The following is a 19,077-nucleotide window of genomic DNA, read 5'->3' as shown; positions in this document are numbered from 1 at the left end:
TTTCACCGCGGCCATAAACATGCGATGGGAGATGCGGCCGGCGACATTGTACGATGATGTAGCTCCTCATCACAAGGGGCAATCATCCTTAATGCGCGATGGCCACATACGTAATGCGAGTCATTGTCCCGCGTGTGGTACTTATGGAAAATTCGCGTTCTCAATTCAAATCTTCTTTCCGTCTCCCTCGCGCGCGGGGCGGAGCCGCCTCCGGCCAATGACAGCCTCCGCCTGGTGGCGACACCGTGTAAGGCGTACGTTATTAAAGAAACCTGTTCTAATGTTGCGCGCTTTAAATTAAATTTAGTCCGTGTGTAATTATCTCATTATTGTGATTACGAATTCTCCGCTAAATGCTGCTCGGAATGGAGATTGCCTGCCTAAGTGACGGTCACGCGGCGAGGCAAACATTGCCTAATGTGTAATGTTAACTTGTTGACTATTTACCAAAACACAAAACACATGATGTCTGTTAAAGATCCACCGAAGCACAAGTAAAAACGCAAAACAAAATTGATTAAGGAACGAATCGGTTTAAATTGGAAGGCGATAGTGACGTTTCGAAATCACATTCATAAGTCGATTCAGTATTACTTTATCGATACGAACGCCGGTAATGGTTCTGGTTGAATTAATTTTAATGGGATTTTTACGCTTTATAGAATAAAATGTTTTGAAATATGCTTAGGCAAAGTAATAAATAATCATGAATTTATTTTGCCATAGTTGTTTTGAAAGAAGTTTGTTGCAAGTGGCGACATCTGGCGTAATGTGGAAAAACAACTTGGAAAAAATTAGGGGCGCACGCGCGGCCGCATGTAATCAGTTTACTATCATCACCGTTAACCTGTTGGATTATGAAGTGTAACAGATGCTGTGCGGATATTTTTGAAGGATAAAATTGCCCAAGAAATATTTTGGGCAAAATAGTCCTTATTATCTTACTGTCCTGGCAAAAAGACTCAAAATAGTTTGACTTAGGTATATCGAATATATTTACATTATGTGTTCCTACTTATATAAGTTTTTTTCTTAATTTTAATAATGTTGTTTTGGTTTAAGTTGCACATATTATTTTGCTTGAATAAGGTTAGAAATTGCTATGAATTTTTTAACAAGCTTTTATTAGGTCGACCTGTATGTAACTATGTAATGGAATCTTGCAAGTTAAATTTGATCCACTTCCCGGTTTCCGATTGAGCTGAAATTTTGCATACACATTAAGTCGGGTGACAATGCAATATTATGGTACCATCGAGCTGATCTGATGATGGAGACATGAGGTGGCCATAGGAACTCTGTGATGAAACAATTAACGCAACCTAATTGTGTTAGGGGTTTTTAGAATTATCTCGACGAGTATTAGTTGTCTGTCGTAAGAAAAGTACAGTCAGCGATAATAGCTTGTACCAAAAATGAAATTTTTGCCAAAAACTTATTAAACGAAAAAAATTGACTAAGACAGGATATCTTAAAAGGAAGTAGAACGCAAAAATATAACAATAGACTATCAACGCCCAGATAATTATCAAACAAACTACTTGCTTCCTTCTTGTCACTTCGCTGAACATGAAAAGGTTTGAAAAAAGAGGTATTGTTTTATTAAATTAGCTAACTACCTATTTACTTTAAATTTCAGTAGAGGCAAACAAGGTGGACGTCGAATTAATCAATTCCTAAATTATGAAAACTAAATCAATACTTAACTGTTTTTTTGCAGGTAGGTACTTATTAGAAATATTAGAATGACATAAATAGGAGTTTTGGTTCAGAACTGTCTGGAGCCAAATACGTCTTAGTCTGACATTACTGTTCCAATTGCACATAGGTATTGTACTTATATTTACCATTGTCTTGTTGATCGTACGGGCTGGAGAGCTCCGCTGGCTGAGGGATGACTTGGAAGAGCTCGGCGACATCAGGCGTGGGGTCTTTGCCTTCAGAGCGCCTTTGCAGTTGATGTATTTGCTCCATCTGAAGATGCTTGACGGAGCGCACGTGCTGCAGGAGCGGCAGACGGTGCGGTGCGCCGAAACCGCAAAGCGCGCAGCGGTACACGCGCGGGCGTTCACGGGGAATTCGCGACACACACTCTCGAAGATGTCTCAACAACAGCGCGGCAGCCTCGTGCCGGGCCCCAGCTGCGTGCAGCTGCAACTTATGCGCAGAGTTCGTATAATAATCACACGCACAACACCTAATCTGAACACCACCGACTCCAGCACTCCCGGTTCCTACACCACCGCAAAACTTCAACTTCCATTCGTTTCTCGGACCTCCTTCTTTTACGTGATTCACATGCTGCAACCTCTGCAAATGCTTATCGGTTTTGCAATGTAGCTGGAAATTTGCTTTGAGGTTTGTCTTGTATGTGCAGAGTTTGCATACGTAATGACCGGCCACCAGTGCTAGGATCTCCTGCTCTCTGATCTTTGTGCGGTCCTGCGCGAGATGGTGGCCTAACGCTTCGAGAGAGTCTGTTGAGAAGCAGTTGCAGATACAACAGTGGAAGGTTCTCTCCGGCTCAGGATCGGCTGGCTCCGGTGGAGGCTCCATCGCGTCAGGGTTTAGGCCAACATCTAGATGAGCACCTAGTTCAGGTGGAGAAGGCCCAGGGCCACCCGTCATGAGTTGGATCATCAGAGCTTGGTTGTACGCCATGTCAGCTAAAGCAGCCTCGGGATTTGGTGGAGGGGCATCACCAGCGCCATGGAAGTGGAGCAAGCTCTCCAGTTGTTGTTGGCTTTGTTGTCTGTGATGTAAGGCTGACAAAGTCTGCATATGTTTGACGTTTTGCTGTAGTACAAGCATGTTATGCGTATGCTTTTCAGATGTCATATGTATTCTGAGATTTCGGGCAACATTTGTCTCGTAATTGCAAACATCGCATCGGAATGTAGGCTTTGGTTTCTGACCCAGAGGAGAATGGTGCGGTAGAGGTGGCTTATGTGGGCCTGGTGGCGTGTGCTGAGGAGCAGGAGGTAAAGTGCCTTCTCCAGGATTTCCTCCATTTTGTAGTTCTTGCATGTTATTTAAATGTTTATCAGACTGCATGTGTATACTTAAATTGCCTTTCGTAGTCGTGGAGTAGTTGCACACTTCGCATCTGTAGGGTTTGTATCCACAGGTGTATGTTTCGCCTCGTGCAAGCCGAGGATGTGGCTGACCGGCTATACAATAAATACAACTCGTTTCAGCTTCGGGGTGCTTTTCCTTCATATGGATTTCAAGCGTTTCTTGATATTTGTAATGCCAGTTGCATTTAGGGCACTTCAGTGTTTTACAGGAGTTTCTACTGTGCATGCCAGCAAGGGGTCCTCCCAGTCTGCCAGAATTCAGTATTAATTCACATTTCGGGCAGTCTGCCCCAGACGGTCGTCCTCCAAGGTGGTCTGGACATACTCCTATCGTCGTGCCAGATAGAAATGCCGGAGGTGTTGCTTGGAATGGCGGAGAAGAATTTGGACTTGCACGTGGCTGGACTGAGGCGTTTATCGTATGTGGGTGTGCAACGGAGATCAGGGAATGTTGTGGAATCATAGCTTCTGCTATTGACCGAGGCGGTCTCCATGCCGGTGGGCTCGGCCTCCTTTCATCACACGTTCCGTTGGGTAACATTGAGTCACTATCTCTATCAATAGGTGTCACCATTTCTGGTCGTTTGTCCATTGATGGACTCGATAATTCTGATATATTTGCGGGGCTTCCTGAAGCCGATGCTCGTGGTGGCGCCGGTGCGCCTACTGGCTCTAAAAATGAGACTAAAGACTCTTTATCTTTTCCGACACACTGAATGATGGCGGAAGCATTTTCTCTTGATAAGGCGTCTCTTTCTGAGTCAAGTAATGATAAACTATGGTCCGACTGGGCATGCGCTACAAAAGATTTGGCGTATCCAAAACTCAATTTACATATAAAACACATAAGGATTGGTTTCACTGGCACGCTGACAGGACACTCCACAGACGGGGATTGGGGTCTCGGGGCGTCCTTTCCACCCCGAAAACTGAACACACGATAGCTGTGCATGACAGGCGCGTCGGGTCTCGCCCGGGCTCGTTCCGCTGCGAGCCTGCCGTAAAGTGCACCGTACAGGGATGGGTTCCTCGACACGTAAAACGCGCTCGCTATCTGAGGGAATTCGAGCTGCCTCTCCACGACGTTGCTGTCGCGGCTGTCGACGATGCACCCAGGTTCTATTTTGTGGAGGTCAGATAGGCTAGTTTCACCCTCCGATAGCTCGGGATCTTCAATGATGTAGGCGGAGCCATCGGGGTTGTAGACGATTTTGCCGTCGAAGCGCTCGACATCGGAAGAGAGCGGTGGCGAGTCTCTCCGCGAGGTGAGGTCAACGGCGTCGGGAGCAGCGGGGGGTGAGGTGGGCGCGGGCGCGGATGACGGCACCGGCGCGGGCGCCGCCGGAGCCGCGGGCGCGTTGCGCGGTTCCTCCTCAGGGCTCATGTCGCCGTCGTCGTCGTCGTCGGGCTCTAGCGCGGCGGAACTTTGCGGGTCGTCGCGCTTGCGGCGCCGCTTGCGCTCCGGAGGCGGGCCGCTAGCGGGGCCGCCGGGCTGCAGCGGCGTGGGCATGGCGCCGGGCGTCAAGGGCCGGCATCACATGCTCTCCTGTAACAAGCAACACAAATATGTTAATAAAGAAATCGTGACGATAAGCTCTGAGTCCTAGTAGGTATGAGGTGCCTTGGAAAGAAACTACTAGCCTGACTTTCAGGCTATTTAATTTCCATTAGGTACCAATACAAAACTGAATAAAATAAAAAAATCTGTTTTGACAATTATAACTATAATTTATTAGTACTAGTGTAGTAGCAGGTATCCACTATCTAGAATAATATTAATTATTATAGATAGCAGGCATGTTTTCCAGACTAAGTATTTAATTTAAATCTGATTAATTTTCTATTCAATTGATAACCGTGTTACCGATCAATAAGTCAAAGTCAATCGGCCATTTAAAACATCAGTGCACATGGAATGTGTCCGACATTTCTCACGGGCTAGTTTCACCTAGTTAGCCGAAGGTGACCGCTCAATGGATTTTTGTATAGAATGGACCCGACCGGAAAAAGGAGGGGTCGCTCGCTTATGTCACTTGTTTTTGTTTCCAAAGATACACTGCGCACTAAATTTGTTTTTTATGTCAACCGTAAAATTGTAGCTACAGTCAGTTATAACTTATAAGTATTCGATCAAATACACTCGCTTAAAATAATATTTATTTAAAGATAAGACTTTCCCATAGTAGAATGTTCGTATGTACTAAGCTTACCCAAATTAAAATACATGGTAATCGTTGCTTATCTAACCGACATTTGCGCAAACAACTACGATCAATTTACCGGCCTGACAGCCTGTCAGTGCTGTCAATACCGACACTTCTACAATTAACAAACCAACAAACATGCGAACCTGAGAAAATACTTTTTATAAACACTTTACGAAAGTTCACCGGATAACAATCCTTATTACCACTACATAAGAACTTATGGTGATGAATCATTCGTGTCTAGCGATTACTCAGACTGATCAATAAAGTAAAAATTCGTTAAAAATACAAGATTAACACTTCATCTTCGTTATCTGGGTGTTATCAGAGATATGTGTCCTACAAATACCCTAGCAACTAGGACTGGAATGATATGTATTTACTTAGTTGACAGCTTCGAGATAATCAATATCAAGAAATCAAGAAATCAAGAAACAGTCGAATAATAATTGAGATGTATAAATTTTACACTATACATAGGTATATGGTAGATCCTACCTACCAAAGTATGTTTTCAAATTCCAGAGAATCATCAGTCTGATTACTCAAACCGTCCCAAGTTGATAAATGAATTTTGTTTTAATAATAATTTTATTTTAAAGCTTGAGAGCAGCTATTGAATTGAAGTATTATATGTATTAGGTAACATCATTATAATACTGACACCTACTAACATTTCAGAAAATAAGTGGATAGGTACTATAGATGTATAAATAGTACTTATAACAGCTTATAATCACATTTCACGACCTATGTAATTATTACTTAAAACAATCTAAATAAACATCTACTTTTTGTATAAGGATGCGTCAGTAAAAATCAACGAAAAAGAAAAAAATGCTTAAATGTATAGGTATAAGTAGGCATATGTACCTATAGCAAACCGGCTTATTATCTTATAAGCACTTGTTTTCCTTGAAAATCTGCATGCATTAATGAATAATATAGGTAATTCAAATTCCATCGAATGGCCTGACTAATTCGCGGATTACGCCATGCACTAATCATAAGTATTACTAATGAATAAATAACTGGCAGGATGTGACTGATAACGTTATAATATATGTTTATTATAATGTTAATATGAAATCGGGTATTCCTTAAACCGGATATGTCTGATAAGGAGTCAGCTAGACTTGAATTAGTAAAGCGCGGAAGATTGTCACTTTATTTGACCTATTTAAACTCAAATTGCTACCTATCAGAAAATTATATGACTTAAGACTAATTTGTCTTCGTTTGTCGTCTTACAAGATTCAAACTAAGAGAACTATTATTCAAAACCTTAAATTAAATAATTATTGTAAGATTTATGTTGCAGGTGACACGTAATTTAACAAAAAAACTATGAAATATGCTGCTAAGTTACATATCTGTACAGGGTGCCATTTGAGTCGTGATCAGTAATATGTTTTTCTAACTCCATAAACAACGAGCAATTTAATGCCCCTACTCTTACTAAAATCAGACAAGATTTTTTTTATTTTTTGTTTATTTTTTGTCATTTACCCCAGAAAGGAAAAACCTCGTACTATGTATTGCTGCATTTATAAACATAAACAATTCCAAGTTACGAGCGTCAAAGTTTAGTTTAGTTTATTTATTTCATAATGATAAATTACAGTATAAATTATTCTTGCGCTAATCTATATGAATTTACATTATGGTCGTCAATAATGTAGCATGCAAACGTATAATTATAAAATGTCAACAATGATAATCAAAAAACAATACAAACTATTAACACTAACAATTTATAAGATATGTTCAGAAATTTCAGAATAAATAAATAACGGAATACATGTCAAACAAAATATATATAGTAGGTATTTCATAATGATCGTCATACTAATCAGGGATGTTGCGGATGCCGATTTTTTGACATCCGCGGATGCGGATGCGGATTTTTAAAGGCTCACATCCGCGGATGCGGATGCGGATGCGGATGTCAAGATAGGTACATAAAAAACGTCAAATATTACATTTTAGTAATTTTTATTCAAAAAAACCGGCCCAGTGCGAGTCGGACTCTTGTTCCAAGGGTTCCGTACATTAAGTCCCACTCACGCTTGACTGCTAATTTCTAATAAGTTTTTTGGCTAATGACTAAATTACCTAGCAGTCTAGCACTTACGCCGATGCTAAGACGTTCCTGTACCGAACTGTTTCACATCCGCATCCGCATTAAATCCGCATCGATTTTATGCGGATGCGGATGCGGATGCGGATGTTGAAAATAATGCGGAAGTTCCGCGGTTGCGGATGCGGATGCGGATATTCGCAACATCCCTGATACTAATACTAAGAGCGGTAAGAATAATAAATCAGAACGAATGTCAAATAAAATCAATTTTACATAAACTAAGTATAAAAAAAGGTTTTAATTATTGCTTATTGCTTAGCAATTAGCACCCAAAAAACAAAACAATTATGTAGTTAATCGATGAGTATGTCCTTCAAAAAATCTTGTATGTTCCCCAAATGTCCGCACCTATCCATGTTTGCTCTATCGAGTGTGGTCCTTGAAATTAAGTTGATGCGTGATAAATTATATCAGGCGATATTCTGAACAAATATTGGCCCAGGCGACAGTTACGAGTTGTGTGAATGAGTTTCCTTGTGTGATTTTATCTGTTTCGTGGAGTTTTCTCGGGTTTTTGGTGTAAGATTAGATTTGGTTAACTAACCGAGTAAGTTTGATTTGACTTGAATCGTATGTTAGATGCCTATTGATTATGAGGTTAAATTGTAGTACCCATGGAATTGAATGATTTAATTTAACATCATCACATGAAACTAAATATTTAATAAACATGCCTATGCAGGTACTAATCATAAATAGGAAAAAATATCAAAGGAATACAAAATAATTATGTAATTATTATAGTCTGTCTCAGCAATGGCAATTTGTAGATCATTTTGCAGTGCTAATGTGTACGCCTTGGATATTATGCAAAGAGCTGGTAATTAGACTGAGGTGAACGCCCTACTTGCTATTAGCAGTAAGGGTCATTTTCTCTAGACTTGCAGTAAACTAGTTGATAACAAGTCTTATAAGAGTTTCTAGTTGGAATTTCTATATGAAAATGTTCATAGTGTAACTTCTCTTTGTCAATACATTGACTACTAAAGCTAATATTTTCTATTGAAACGTAGTATTATTTTTAAATTATGAAACAAATGCGAAATCATAAGGCTTGAATAGAATAAACTATAATTTCGGATTTGCAAATGCCGGTGGTGGTGGAGTCAATGTTTAATGAGGGGACACGTGCTCAGTTTCCCACTATGACAATCACTGGAGTTGTCAATTTCTACCAATAAATACCCCGATGCCTGCACCAGAACTAATATCCGATAAACTCACACACAAATAAACATAATACGTAGTTACATTTCAGTGCAAATTATTTACGCCGATGTGTGTGTGAGCGTGAGAAAACTACGACGGAAATAATGATGCTTGTGTGCACCAATACAAAAGCGATTCCCGTGTTTGTATACGTCGTTCACCACACACACAGTTATCGGTGCACGCACACAATCGTGGATCCCGCATCAGACTAGTGCTACAATAGTTACAAAGTCCGTCATAATGAAGATACGCGCTTTTCAATTCATTAATGAGGCTCCCATAATGTTATCGACATTATACATATACAGGTATGGTACTTTGGATGATTTTGTCAATAGCCAATGAGCGGAAAACCGCATGATCACCAGCTAATCTGCGGGATTTGTTTAAGGAGAAAGTCAATCAATTATAATTTAAGCTGATAAAGCGTCAATGGAAGTGAAACTGAGAAGAAGCTGATGCCAGTGCAATTGCTGCAGCTGTACATATACCTATATATCGTATATATAAATTAGCAAACAACATGCTGAGTCAATCGGCATTCTCATTACCGGTAGACGGCGAAATGGGAATTCGTGAGCCACGGATCACTTTCCAATAAGAATTTACAGGCTGGAAACTGCGACATTCATAGTCATTAAATGTTTCATGCCGAACCTTTAGGAAACGGGCTAACGAGTATCATACGACGTCATGTCGCAGTGTTACATATACGTTATGATTGTGCAATAGAAACAACGCGTCGACGAGAAGTCGATAGCGGTAATTCACAAAAGCTTCGTTATCGTCTGAGGAGGATCATTATAAGAGTGCTCTAAGTGACATATATTCGTCACGAATCTCGAGCGCAAGTTATACTTGGGGTGTGCTCACAGCCGAGACAAAATGTTTAGTACAGAGCAAACATGCGCAGGGGCAAAGAGATGCGCGGTAACGAGAGCCGCGGTAGACTACGTCCATATTAATAATCGAGGGTTATTACGCGAGCCCTCATTAAGTCGTCCGCCGCTCGCCCCACGAAACCGCAGAACACTGCTAAATAATTACCCCCGGCCGCTTTCTTCACGAAAACATCGTAAAAGCGCATTAAACAATATCTACTAAGTCGGCGCGAGGAATTACAATAAATAAGGTATTAAGCCCACGTTGTCAGGCCGGACCGAAAATGTCGAAAAGCTATTAATGGAAATAAAACTGAGCGAAGTCTCAGAGAACGATTTACTTAATACATTGATAATAAGTGGAGGGAATGTATGTAAAATGTTGCACGTAATGGAGGTAGTCTCGTTAGACGTGGGAAAGCTGATCGGGATCGAATCCGGCTACTACATGGTAAGGATCGCGATGTCTACCGTTAGGGTTTAACTTTAAACCTTCATTAATGGTAATGGTCCTGAACTTGGAGGCTGGGAATGGCTCTTTTTGCGTGAGCGCCGGGCGAGGCGCGTTACGGTAATAGCCGTGTTCGACACGGGGCCCCGGACCAGCAAGTGTACGTCTTATGAGATTCCTGGGATGTTTCCCTCTATGAGATGTTATTAAGCTTCTGTGCCAATAAGATCGTTTCTCGAAGAATTATGGCTGCCATTAAATTTTTAGTAAGGCACATAATCCACATACCTATAATATATGTATTGTCAATTGGACATCGAATTGCTGAAAAATACGTATACTAGGTATGCATATTTCTATGTTCTCGTTAAGATCCCAAACGGAAATTATTTGCTTATGATAATATGATTTCTCGACAATTCATGTCTTTGAAAAAAAAATCAAACAGTGTAAGATTTGAGATCCGTAAATCTCCCAAACATTTGCTATTTATCGGGTATTTTACGTAAGTATAATTAAACTTTCGTAAACTTTTGAAATCCCAGTGAAAGCCATAATTAAAACGTCTGACATTACACACGATAATGAAGTGACAGTGCGAATTCGTAAACCACACGGCGCGTTACAAAGACGAGATGTGAAACGGGAATCTCACTTATTGATTAACGAACGACGATTTTACTTTCCCATTAATTTGAGTTTTAATTAACCCCAAAACAACGCGGCGCGTGATTAACCAAATTACGAAGTTAATTAAACGTTAAACCGAGCTTCAAGGATCGTAAATACTCACGAGGTACTTAATCGCCGAATTGAGATCGAGGGAGATGATGATTTTATGATTTATTTGCTTGGAAAGCTAATTGTTATGGACGCCCGCCGGCTGTCGCCATTGTAACCTCGATCGCTGCTGCCCGAAGATATCAGACTTGTTACTTCTATCGGCGATTACAATCTCGCTTTGAAAAAGATTAACAAACACTCCGTTCTTTATACAATTAGGTACCACTTTTGATGATTTGTAGTATTTAAACAAAGCCCCAGTGATTCGTGAGGTAGACATCGCGTGAAGCTGCAGGTACCCTGGCGGCGCCACTCCGCCAATCTACTCTTAGGAACCGTCAATTTGCGTCTGTAATTATTGCGGACCCTTCGATACTTATTTCTATTTTTTCTTCACTTAATTGTTGCAACAGATGACTTTTTTGTCGAACGACCTCAAAGAGAGCGGAAAGGCATCAAACGGAGCGTCGAATTTGGAAATAATTATACATAAATAGTCCCTTGAGCGGCCGATTAAGACAATTTCCGAGGCAAATTGCCGCAGACGAGCATAATAGCACACGCTCAGCTCCGTCATAAATAAATCTGGATTACGTTTCTGTACGAGATTAAGATTGATTCGATCCCGATGCTTTCTGCTATTAATACCTACATAATGCCTCGATCGTGTTAAAACTTTAAATAATCACGCCGGAGCCGGGGCATAATTACAATCGACAAATTGCTGGCCGTCATTAAGATGATAACGGGTGGATGGTATCGGTCGGTTCCCAATAATTAATGATCGATACATGTGAAATAATTAATTAGTGGCTCAGGTCGATCCTAAGGCTCGGAACAAAAAACAATGACGTGCGGTTTTGGTTCTGGCGCCGCGACATCCGCCGCACATCTCCTATAATTTGAGACCTCGAATTAGTTTTAATTTTATATCTCAGCGATGAGCGTGACGCCATCTTAAAGTTCCCGAGAAATGTGTCATTAATGTTAATTTGAATGATTATTTTCTTGGTTATGATTTGAATTGGGATTCCGGTGTCTCGAGTTTTTGTGTTAGTTCGTTAGTGTGCGGAACCACACAGGCTTTCTCGTCGGAGACGTTGTCGCCCAATAATTACAGGGCTTATTAAATACTAAAGCTAACCAAGAGTTTGCTTCAGGGTATCCAGCGTTAGTCTGAGCTGCAGAGAGGCAAACATGAGAAGGGTTCCAGAGTCAAGTTATACTGGAGTAGGGTAGAGCTCACAGGTGATACAATTTTGAGAATATATATGGTGTCGACTTGTAATGTCGGAACAATTACCAGCGAGGGCATTAAGCAGCAAAGTTTGGTCGTGTAATGTGCTGACTCGTAATGGTCTCCAGGTCACTGGCGACTGGAAAATTAGTTCACTTTAACTATTATTTAATGTCGTTTTATAATGGTAGTGTAGAAAGAGTTTCAATAAATTGTGGGAATTTGAAGATTTGAATGACAGAAAGCTTGATGACGGTTATATGAACTGTTTTGTTTACCTTCACCGAAATGTGGTGGTATTCAAGTTCAATGAAAATTAACCACTTTGTATAAACATTATTTCTGCAAAGTTAAAGTAATAAGTATTGGTCTGGTTACTAAAAGTTACAACGAACATCAAACAGGATGCAAAAATGATTCCATGTTTTTTCCAGTTTGTTACAATACCTACAACTTTTGGCAGCCAGACTTTAATACCTACCTTCGATCAAATTCAGCTACCCTCTATAAACCTCGTTAAAATATTTAGATATCACGCTAGAAGCGAACACGAAAAAGGTTCTATTAATTCGATCAGCCTTCCGAGAAGCAACGATAGCATGATACTGGTATGTAATTACAAGAGGCTATTAACATCGGCCGTGTACAAACATGGCGTATGATTGTTGGTTTCGTTTTAATTGCGCACACGCATCCACCAGTTAGCTCTCCCTGACTTACTGGTGAGAAATGTAATATTAATTTTATTGACGTTTCCAATAACTGATAACTCACAGGGGATAGAGATTGCGCGGAATTGGAATATTAATCGATTTTCGCAGTTTTATTACTCTGTTCTAGTTTGGTCTATACTGCTTGATTTGACTTAAAAATCTACCTTCTTTTTTTAAGCAACGTAAATTTGAAAAGGAATTGACCATGTCTTGGTAGTTTTTAAACACTCAATCGTCCTTTTAGCGCCAATTGAAGGAACGTTTCTACCGAAATAAAGCAACTTACTACTTAATTAACACATACAGTAAGTATATAAATAAAAAGGTGTCATGTCAGGCGTGTCTCACTCCGCGATTTCGTCGCTTTGCTACAGGTAGCTAAAAGTACATCCGTTCGGCCCCAATTTAGGGGATAGCCATAAGCCGCGCGTGGCGCTGTTGCCACCTAGCGGCCATATCTGTGCTGATCGTATTAACAGACGCGTTTTGTTAGAGAGTGAGTCTTTATTCTGTGGTCACGTGATGGTATCCATGAACCCTTTTCTCCTCCCCGAAATCGCTTGAAAGTATTTACTTATGATGGTAAATACAGAAAGAAAATGTTTATTTACATTACAACGATTCTGAAGAAATGGTCTACAAAAATGGTATCAAAAGTATAGTAGTCAAATAGAAAAAGTTATTGCCGCGAGCCTAAGGTAAAAGCAAAATAACGTTAGCAATAATAACGTACGACACCGCGGCAGCGACGACTCGAGAATTTCATATCACCACATTTACATGTATTCCATTCGCGGAACTAGCGGCCCGACCTCCCCGTCGTTATATCCGGGGAAAGAATATCTAAATTCAATTACAAAAAGGCTTCTCCGCGAGGTGTGCCGCTGCACCCGCGCCTCCTACGAAAAGGGTGTATAACAACTCAATTTCTTCACGTTATTAAGATGGTGGGGTGTGCTGGGGTGGCTTGGAACACAAAAAGAATGCTAATTTAAAACTCTTATTGCCGTGTTTGTATGCGCGCGCGCTTTATGTATCATTCTCGTAACAAAAGGCGGAGAGAGCCGCCGCCCGAGCGCGTAATTTCAATCTAATATTCAATTTGAGAAGTATCGCGAGCTCGAGCCGCCATCTTTTATTTATTTACTCGACTCTGAGCGTTTTCTTCGGATTTCTTGCTTGTCGTTGTCAAAGTTTGTAATAAACGCCTACGAAATTTGCTTTTATAAATCTCCTTTTTAATTTATACGTTTGGCTATCAATTCGGGACCGTATTGATAAAACAGATAGGTGATCCTCGGATCTATAGATAATTGCCTCATTCCCACGAGCCGAAGAAAATAAATTTCACCGGTTACAATAGACGATTTCCTCAGACTGTTCCTAAACGGGGGGCGATAGACGGATAATGCTTAGATCGTGATATATTAGCCTAGGAGCTAATGCTTACCTATTACCATACCACACCTTGAGCATACTCCCAACGGACTCATTTAAACTTGGTTACAATGTAATGCGCAATTTATAAACCATACTTTCTAGTCAGGCATTGTTTAAAATGGATCGTGGATTCGAAAACTCCCTACGAGCACGATATCTAGAGATAGACCTTTGAAGCCAAGGTAAGAATAGTCTAGATGACGTCAAAGATTGTCGTGTGCGAGTGACCTCATAAAAAGATAGTTTTATTGTATATCCGGTGGTAATATAAAATGCAAGAGAAATAAAACGAGGCGATGCGGGCCCTATCGATGCACCAGCATGCACTGACTTGCATTTGTCAATACACGATACAAGCTTGGGTCGCTGTGACCTGATTCCAAGCCCGTGTCGCTTAGACCTTCAAAAATATGCGATTGTATTTTATCCACGCAAAGTAATACCTAGTTCACACCAATTGATTTTTTTTTGAAGTGAAAACTTCTTTAGAGGCGCTGTGCACTTTTTGAGGTGGGGAAAAATGATAAACTCGAGACAGCGTAAGACGATCACGTGACCGTAAGATTTAGATGGCCACTCATTTAGATGGCATTTAAATCAATAAAGAAAAACTCAATGACATTACATGTAACAGTTTTTCACAGTGAGTTTCGCTCTAACTGGTATTAATATAACTCAAGTACTAACAGTGATGTGCTTAGGGGTTTCAAGTAATTAACACTAACGCTAGATGGCGTTAACCTCAATTATACATAGTGCATTTTGCACTAGTCATTGAGTTTTCACTTCTGCCGATGCCGGCACTCCCCGAGTGCAACCCGTTGTTTTTTTTTCAGTGCCATTTCTTATGAATTCCTATTTAATGCTTGCTTTAATATAATTGTAATAAGAAGTGTAGAGCGGATGCATATTTGTATTATAAATAATAACACCAATTCCTAAATATTTATTAAGTAAACTAGGCGTACCTGATCTATTTAAAACACTGACCATTTTTTTTACATATACATATAACGATTTAGAAACCAGTAGGTATAACAACTCTATAACGAAACCATTTAACAACCCGCTATCATTATAAATACAAACCTCATTATTTTCCTTATTGCAATTACGTTAAAGCAACAATCGAGTATTGTAGCCGTACCGATCGCCTAGTAGCTGCTAAGTATGATTTTTAGCCTCTTACCGTGTGCAGAAAGCGTGTGCGGGCGTTTCCTGATAATTTGCCTGCGTCGCGCCTGCCCTGGCGCACCTAGCGGAACCTCCGCCGTTTCGCCACAGGTTTGTTTGGGGAAGGGGAGGCGATCCTTATTTAACGATCACCTACTTATTTTTTTTGTTAAACGAGTTTACTAACCTTCTTCAATGTATGTATTGTGCTACGTTCCGTATCGGAAATTGTAACAAATAAAGAAACACCTACACCGTTTTTAAAAGTTGTAAGAGTTTAGGACAACATATAAAACTTCAAACTCATTAAGAAGTTTTATTTTCTAAAATAAAACACGAAGGTGCTCTTGATGACCAGCACTTCTGACTTAAAAGTGGAACACAATAAAAAAGGGATCAAGATAAAATTGACATTGTCGCATGATAAATGATCAGATTTAAATTTAGGAACCAAAACTTAAGGCAGCGCACCTCGAACGCGACGAGGCCGTTTATAATTATAATTAATATTCTCACCGTATTAAGGTGGCCGGCGGAAAAAAACGAGATTCGACGCGAGAATTAATAACAAACAAATGGGCTACCTGCTATGTTTTTTGTGCACCCTACAGGTAGACGTTACGACCGCGATGATGAAAGGAACTCATACGCGTCTGTCTTAGATTTTAAACAATAATGTCTGATTTTGACACGGTTGCACCTTTTTATGGGCAACATCGAGTTCATTCACTGGAACTAGCTTCGGTAAACAAGGCAAAAAATGATGCATCGGAAACAGGAGTTCACTACTGTGAGATAAAAACCACGTAGACGTGAGTGTGAGGTCGGATGAATGCGTCTAACTGTAACCTTCTCGCAAATGTCGCCTACCTGATGACAATTATAGATGAAGCACAAATAAGCTCTGCCTACGCTCTCGGGTTACTCCGCTGTGACTTATTAAAAAAGAAAACAAAAAGTAAGCTGCATTGGAAACAAGAAACCAACGATTCGAAATACAGGACAAAAGAGAGGAACTCTCTAAACGTGATACCATAATGACAAAACAGAAATATGATTTCGATTAAATAGTGGGACAGGGACGGGAAGATCGGGTGCTAGTGGGGGTGCGAGGAGCACAGGGCCATGGTTAATAATAAAAATATTTTATTTGTATAGCGGGGTAAAACACCCCCGCTGCGGGCTGTTTGGTCGGGTCGGCATCCATCATCATTATATTAACCGATTTAACACTTTTGAACAGATTCTTTTGACGGTAGGTGGTACACGCGGGGACAAATGTGCGGATGAAACTGGAACCGTTGGTTAAAGCTTTAATCGTTAACATTTATAAGCGCGGCTCGTAGTGCCGCTGCAGACGTCTGAATTCGATGATACAGCAATTCATCAACGCCGTATCTCGGTCTAGGTTCAGCCTCCACGTTAGGCAACGGATTCCAGACCAGTCTATACAATTCCCTCTTTGGTCAATCTGCAAGCATTAGTAATTACATGAATGCGGCTCGCGGTGAACTAGGTTGTATATTTTGAACAATATTGTAAGTAAACCTATGTGATTAAGTCATATCAACCAAATACAGTTAACGCTATCCTCACCGGGTGTATTTATTGTAACATATTAATAAACAAACTTACAAATCGCTGCGTAAACCCGTTCATAGTAGTGCAAAAAATACTAAGTCTACATTTGGTAGCCAGTACTTTAGCTTGCCGAGAAGACTTATAAGGCGAGCTTCGGTATTATTTGATTGCATAATTGATAACATTTTCATGTCAATTATTTTCCCGTATAACATTAATTGACGTTTAACATGTTCATGTGATTATAAATATTGAACAGTTCGGCTCGGCCGGGTCATTTAAGTATATGACGAATTACCGAGTGATCAGTCCATTCAGGTATAACAATTAAATGAAATGATGCATGTCGATATTAAAGTAGGTATTGATATGCAAAGTTGTCCATTACCGATGCGGGCGGTGCCCGTCCCGTGCTCTACTTTGTCCGACTGGTTGTATTTACAAGCCTAACTCGTAATGATTCTAACTATTGTTGGGTACAATTTTCTCACGATAATGAGTAATCAATGCCGATTTATGCTCAGAAAATACTTGCAAGATTGTTGCAATTAGGTGAACGGCGGGAAGGGCACGCATGCCGCGGCGCATGTTAGCGGCCTCACCCAATAATTAGAGGCAGTGATTAGATGCGAGATAAGCCTCATTCCGCTAATTACTCCCTAAAGCTAAACGAACGGGCTTCGGTTTTTGCCATCGACATAATTTAATAACCATATTAACCAGGCCGATTATATAGATAGTGCTCGGCCTCGAGCGGTTCTCGCTACCAAGCGTCTATAGTCGCTCCAGCGCAGCGTGTCATCGACGCAATCTCGCGAGGTCAGAGAGGAATGACCATGTAAACATAAACTCAACATCTAATGAAAGCAAGAGATGTTCAGTTCTCACTGCAATCACTGTTCTTCAGAATTAATTCCCATTACTATCAATTTAAAACGCCAGCACACAAGCACGGCCGTACGTCGCGTGTGGCTAACTCAATAAGGGCGATACTTAGTGCTTGATTACATCTAATGAACGCAGATCAAGTCTAACAACATACTTACAATTTCACGCCAAAGTCCTTAGATTATTATCATTTTAAACCTACTTTTTTCTACGTACTATAGTAATAAAGCTGTTACGATCGACAATATGACCTAGCGACGAACGACGAACGAATCCCATTAACGTCGCATAGGTTTAATTAGGGGTACTCCGGTCGCCCACGCGACGTCAACGTCTGTGTGTGGGCAATCGAATTAGACCAGCAGACAATAGCGAGTTACCACCCTACGTCAAAACGTTTTCTCGCAATCTTGGATCGGGATTAAGGGAGTCGTCTCGCACGTTTTATCTCCGATTGTCCGCGTTAAACGCGCACTTGTGAAGTCGCCCCTCTAGAGGAAATTGAAAGCGATCGCTTTCCCCGCTATCTTATCTGTAGTGTTAGACTAATTAATCGATGTAGCGCGATGATCGTTAGAGGTAAATAATGCTCGCATTGAGCGGAGGAGGTGATTTATAGGTGTGAATAGACAAAAGTGTCGCGGGCGGAGCGGGCACAATGGTGAGGAATGTCGTTGCAGGCCGGTCGTGCGCGCTCGTGCTCGGTCCACGCGGATTATTAATAACGCCAGCGCCCGCGCCGACTCGCCCCGAGCGACCCTCCACCTGCGTCGCGAGCAAGCCTGACCATCACCCTTTAATTTATTCACGGTGCCTTTTAATGACCGTATTGATGCAAGATTCGCGATCGACTAATTCTAGTGTTTGCGAATTTGATTTAAGATCAATCAATCTTTTGGCAAAATTCGTAAATTATTACATTCAAGCTCCCCTATCCCGGCTCCCTAACAATGCATAACAATAGAGTCGCCGTGGATTATAACTAATTCCCCAAATTGTGTGGGTTCATATTTGCGGGCAACAATAAGACAAAATAGTGATAATGTCACATGTGCGTACAGTTTGTCGCATTTGGAACTAATTGCGATATTTCATAATGTTGCGATTATTGAATGTAACATCTGCCCGATGTGACGTACTGAAAGACAATGTATATGTAACTTCTTTTCGCCATCGCCCTACGCGACAACATTACCATCTTCACCACTTAGATGGTTGGCAGTCCTCAACTGTACGTTTCTCCAGAAACTTCCTGCCTCGCACAGCCAAACTGTGGAATGAACTGTCGCCT

At 40.9% G+C, this 19,077-nt stretch overlaps 1 protein-coding gene across 3 annotated transcripts in view; it reads right to left on the bottom strand.

The window, feature by feature from the left end:
- The window catches only part of LOC134652057 (zinc finger homeobox protein 4), a 140,221-nt gene that overhangs the window by 99,596 nt on the left and 21,548 nt on the right, over nucleotides 1–19,077 (bottom strand). For all 3 annotated transcript variants that reach the window (XM_063507201.1, XM_063507202.1, XM_063507203.1), the window contains exon 2: nucleotides 1,848–4,623. In XM_063507201.1, the coding sequence (XP_063363271.1) occupies nucleotides 1,848–4,587 (2,740 nt within the window). In that variant the 5' untranslated portion in view covers nucleotides 4,588–4,623. The remainder of the gene's footprint in view (nucleotides 1–1,847; nucleotides 4,624–19,077) is intronic.

This window comes from Cydia amplana, chromosome 11 (assembly GCF_948474715.1).
Source record: "Cydia amplana chromosome 11, ilCydAmpl1.1, whole genome shotgun sequence".
Classification (NCBI taxonomy): Eukaryota; Metazoa; Arthropoda; class Insecta; order Lepidoptera; family Tortricidae; genus Cydia; species Cydia amplana.
Note: the sequence above shows the minus strand (reverse complement) of the source record. Positions and strands in the feature narration are given on the sequence as shown.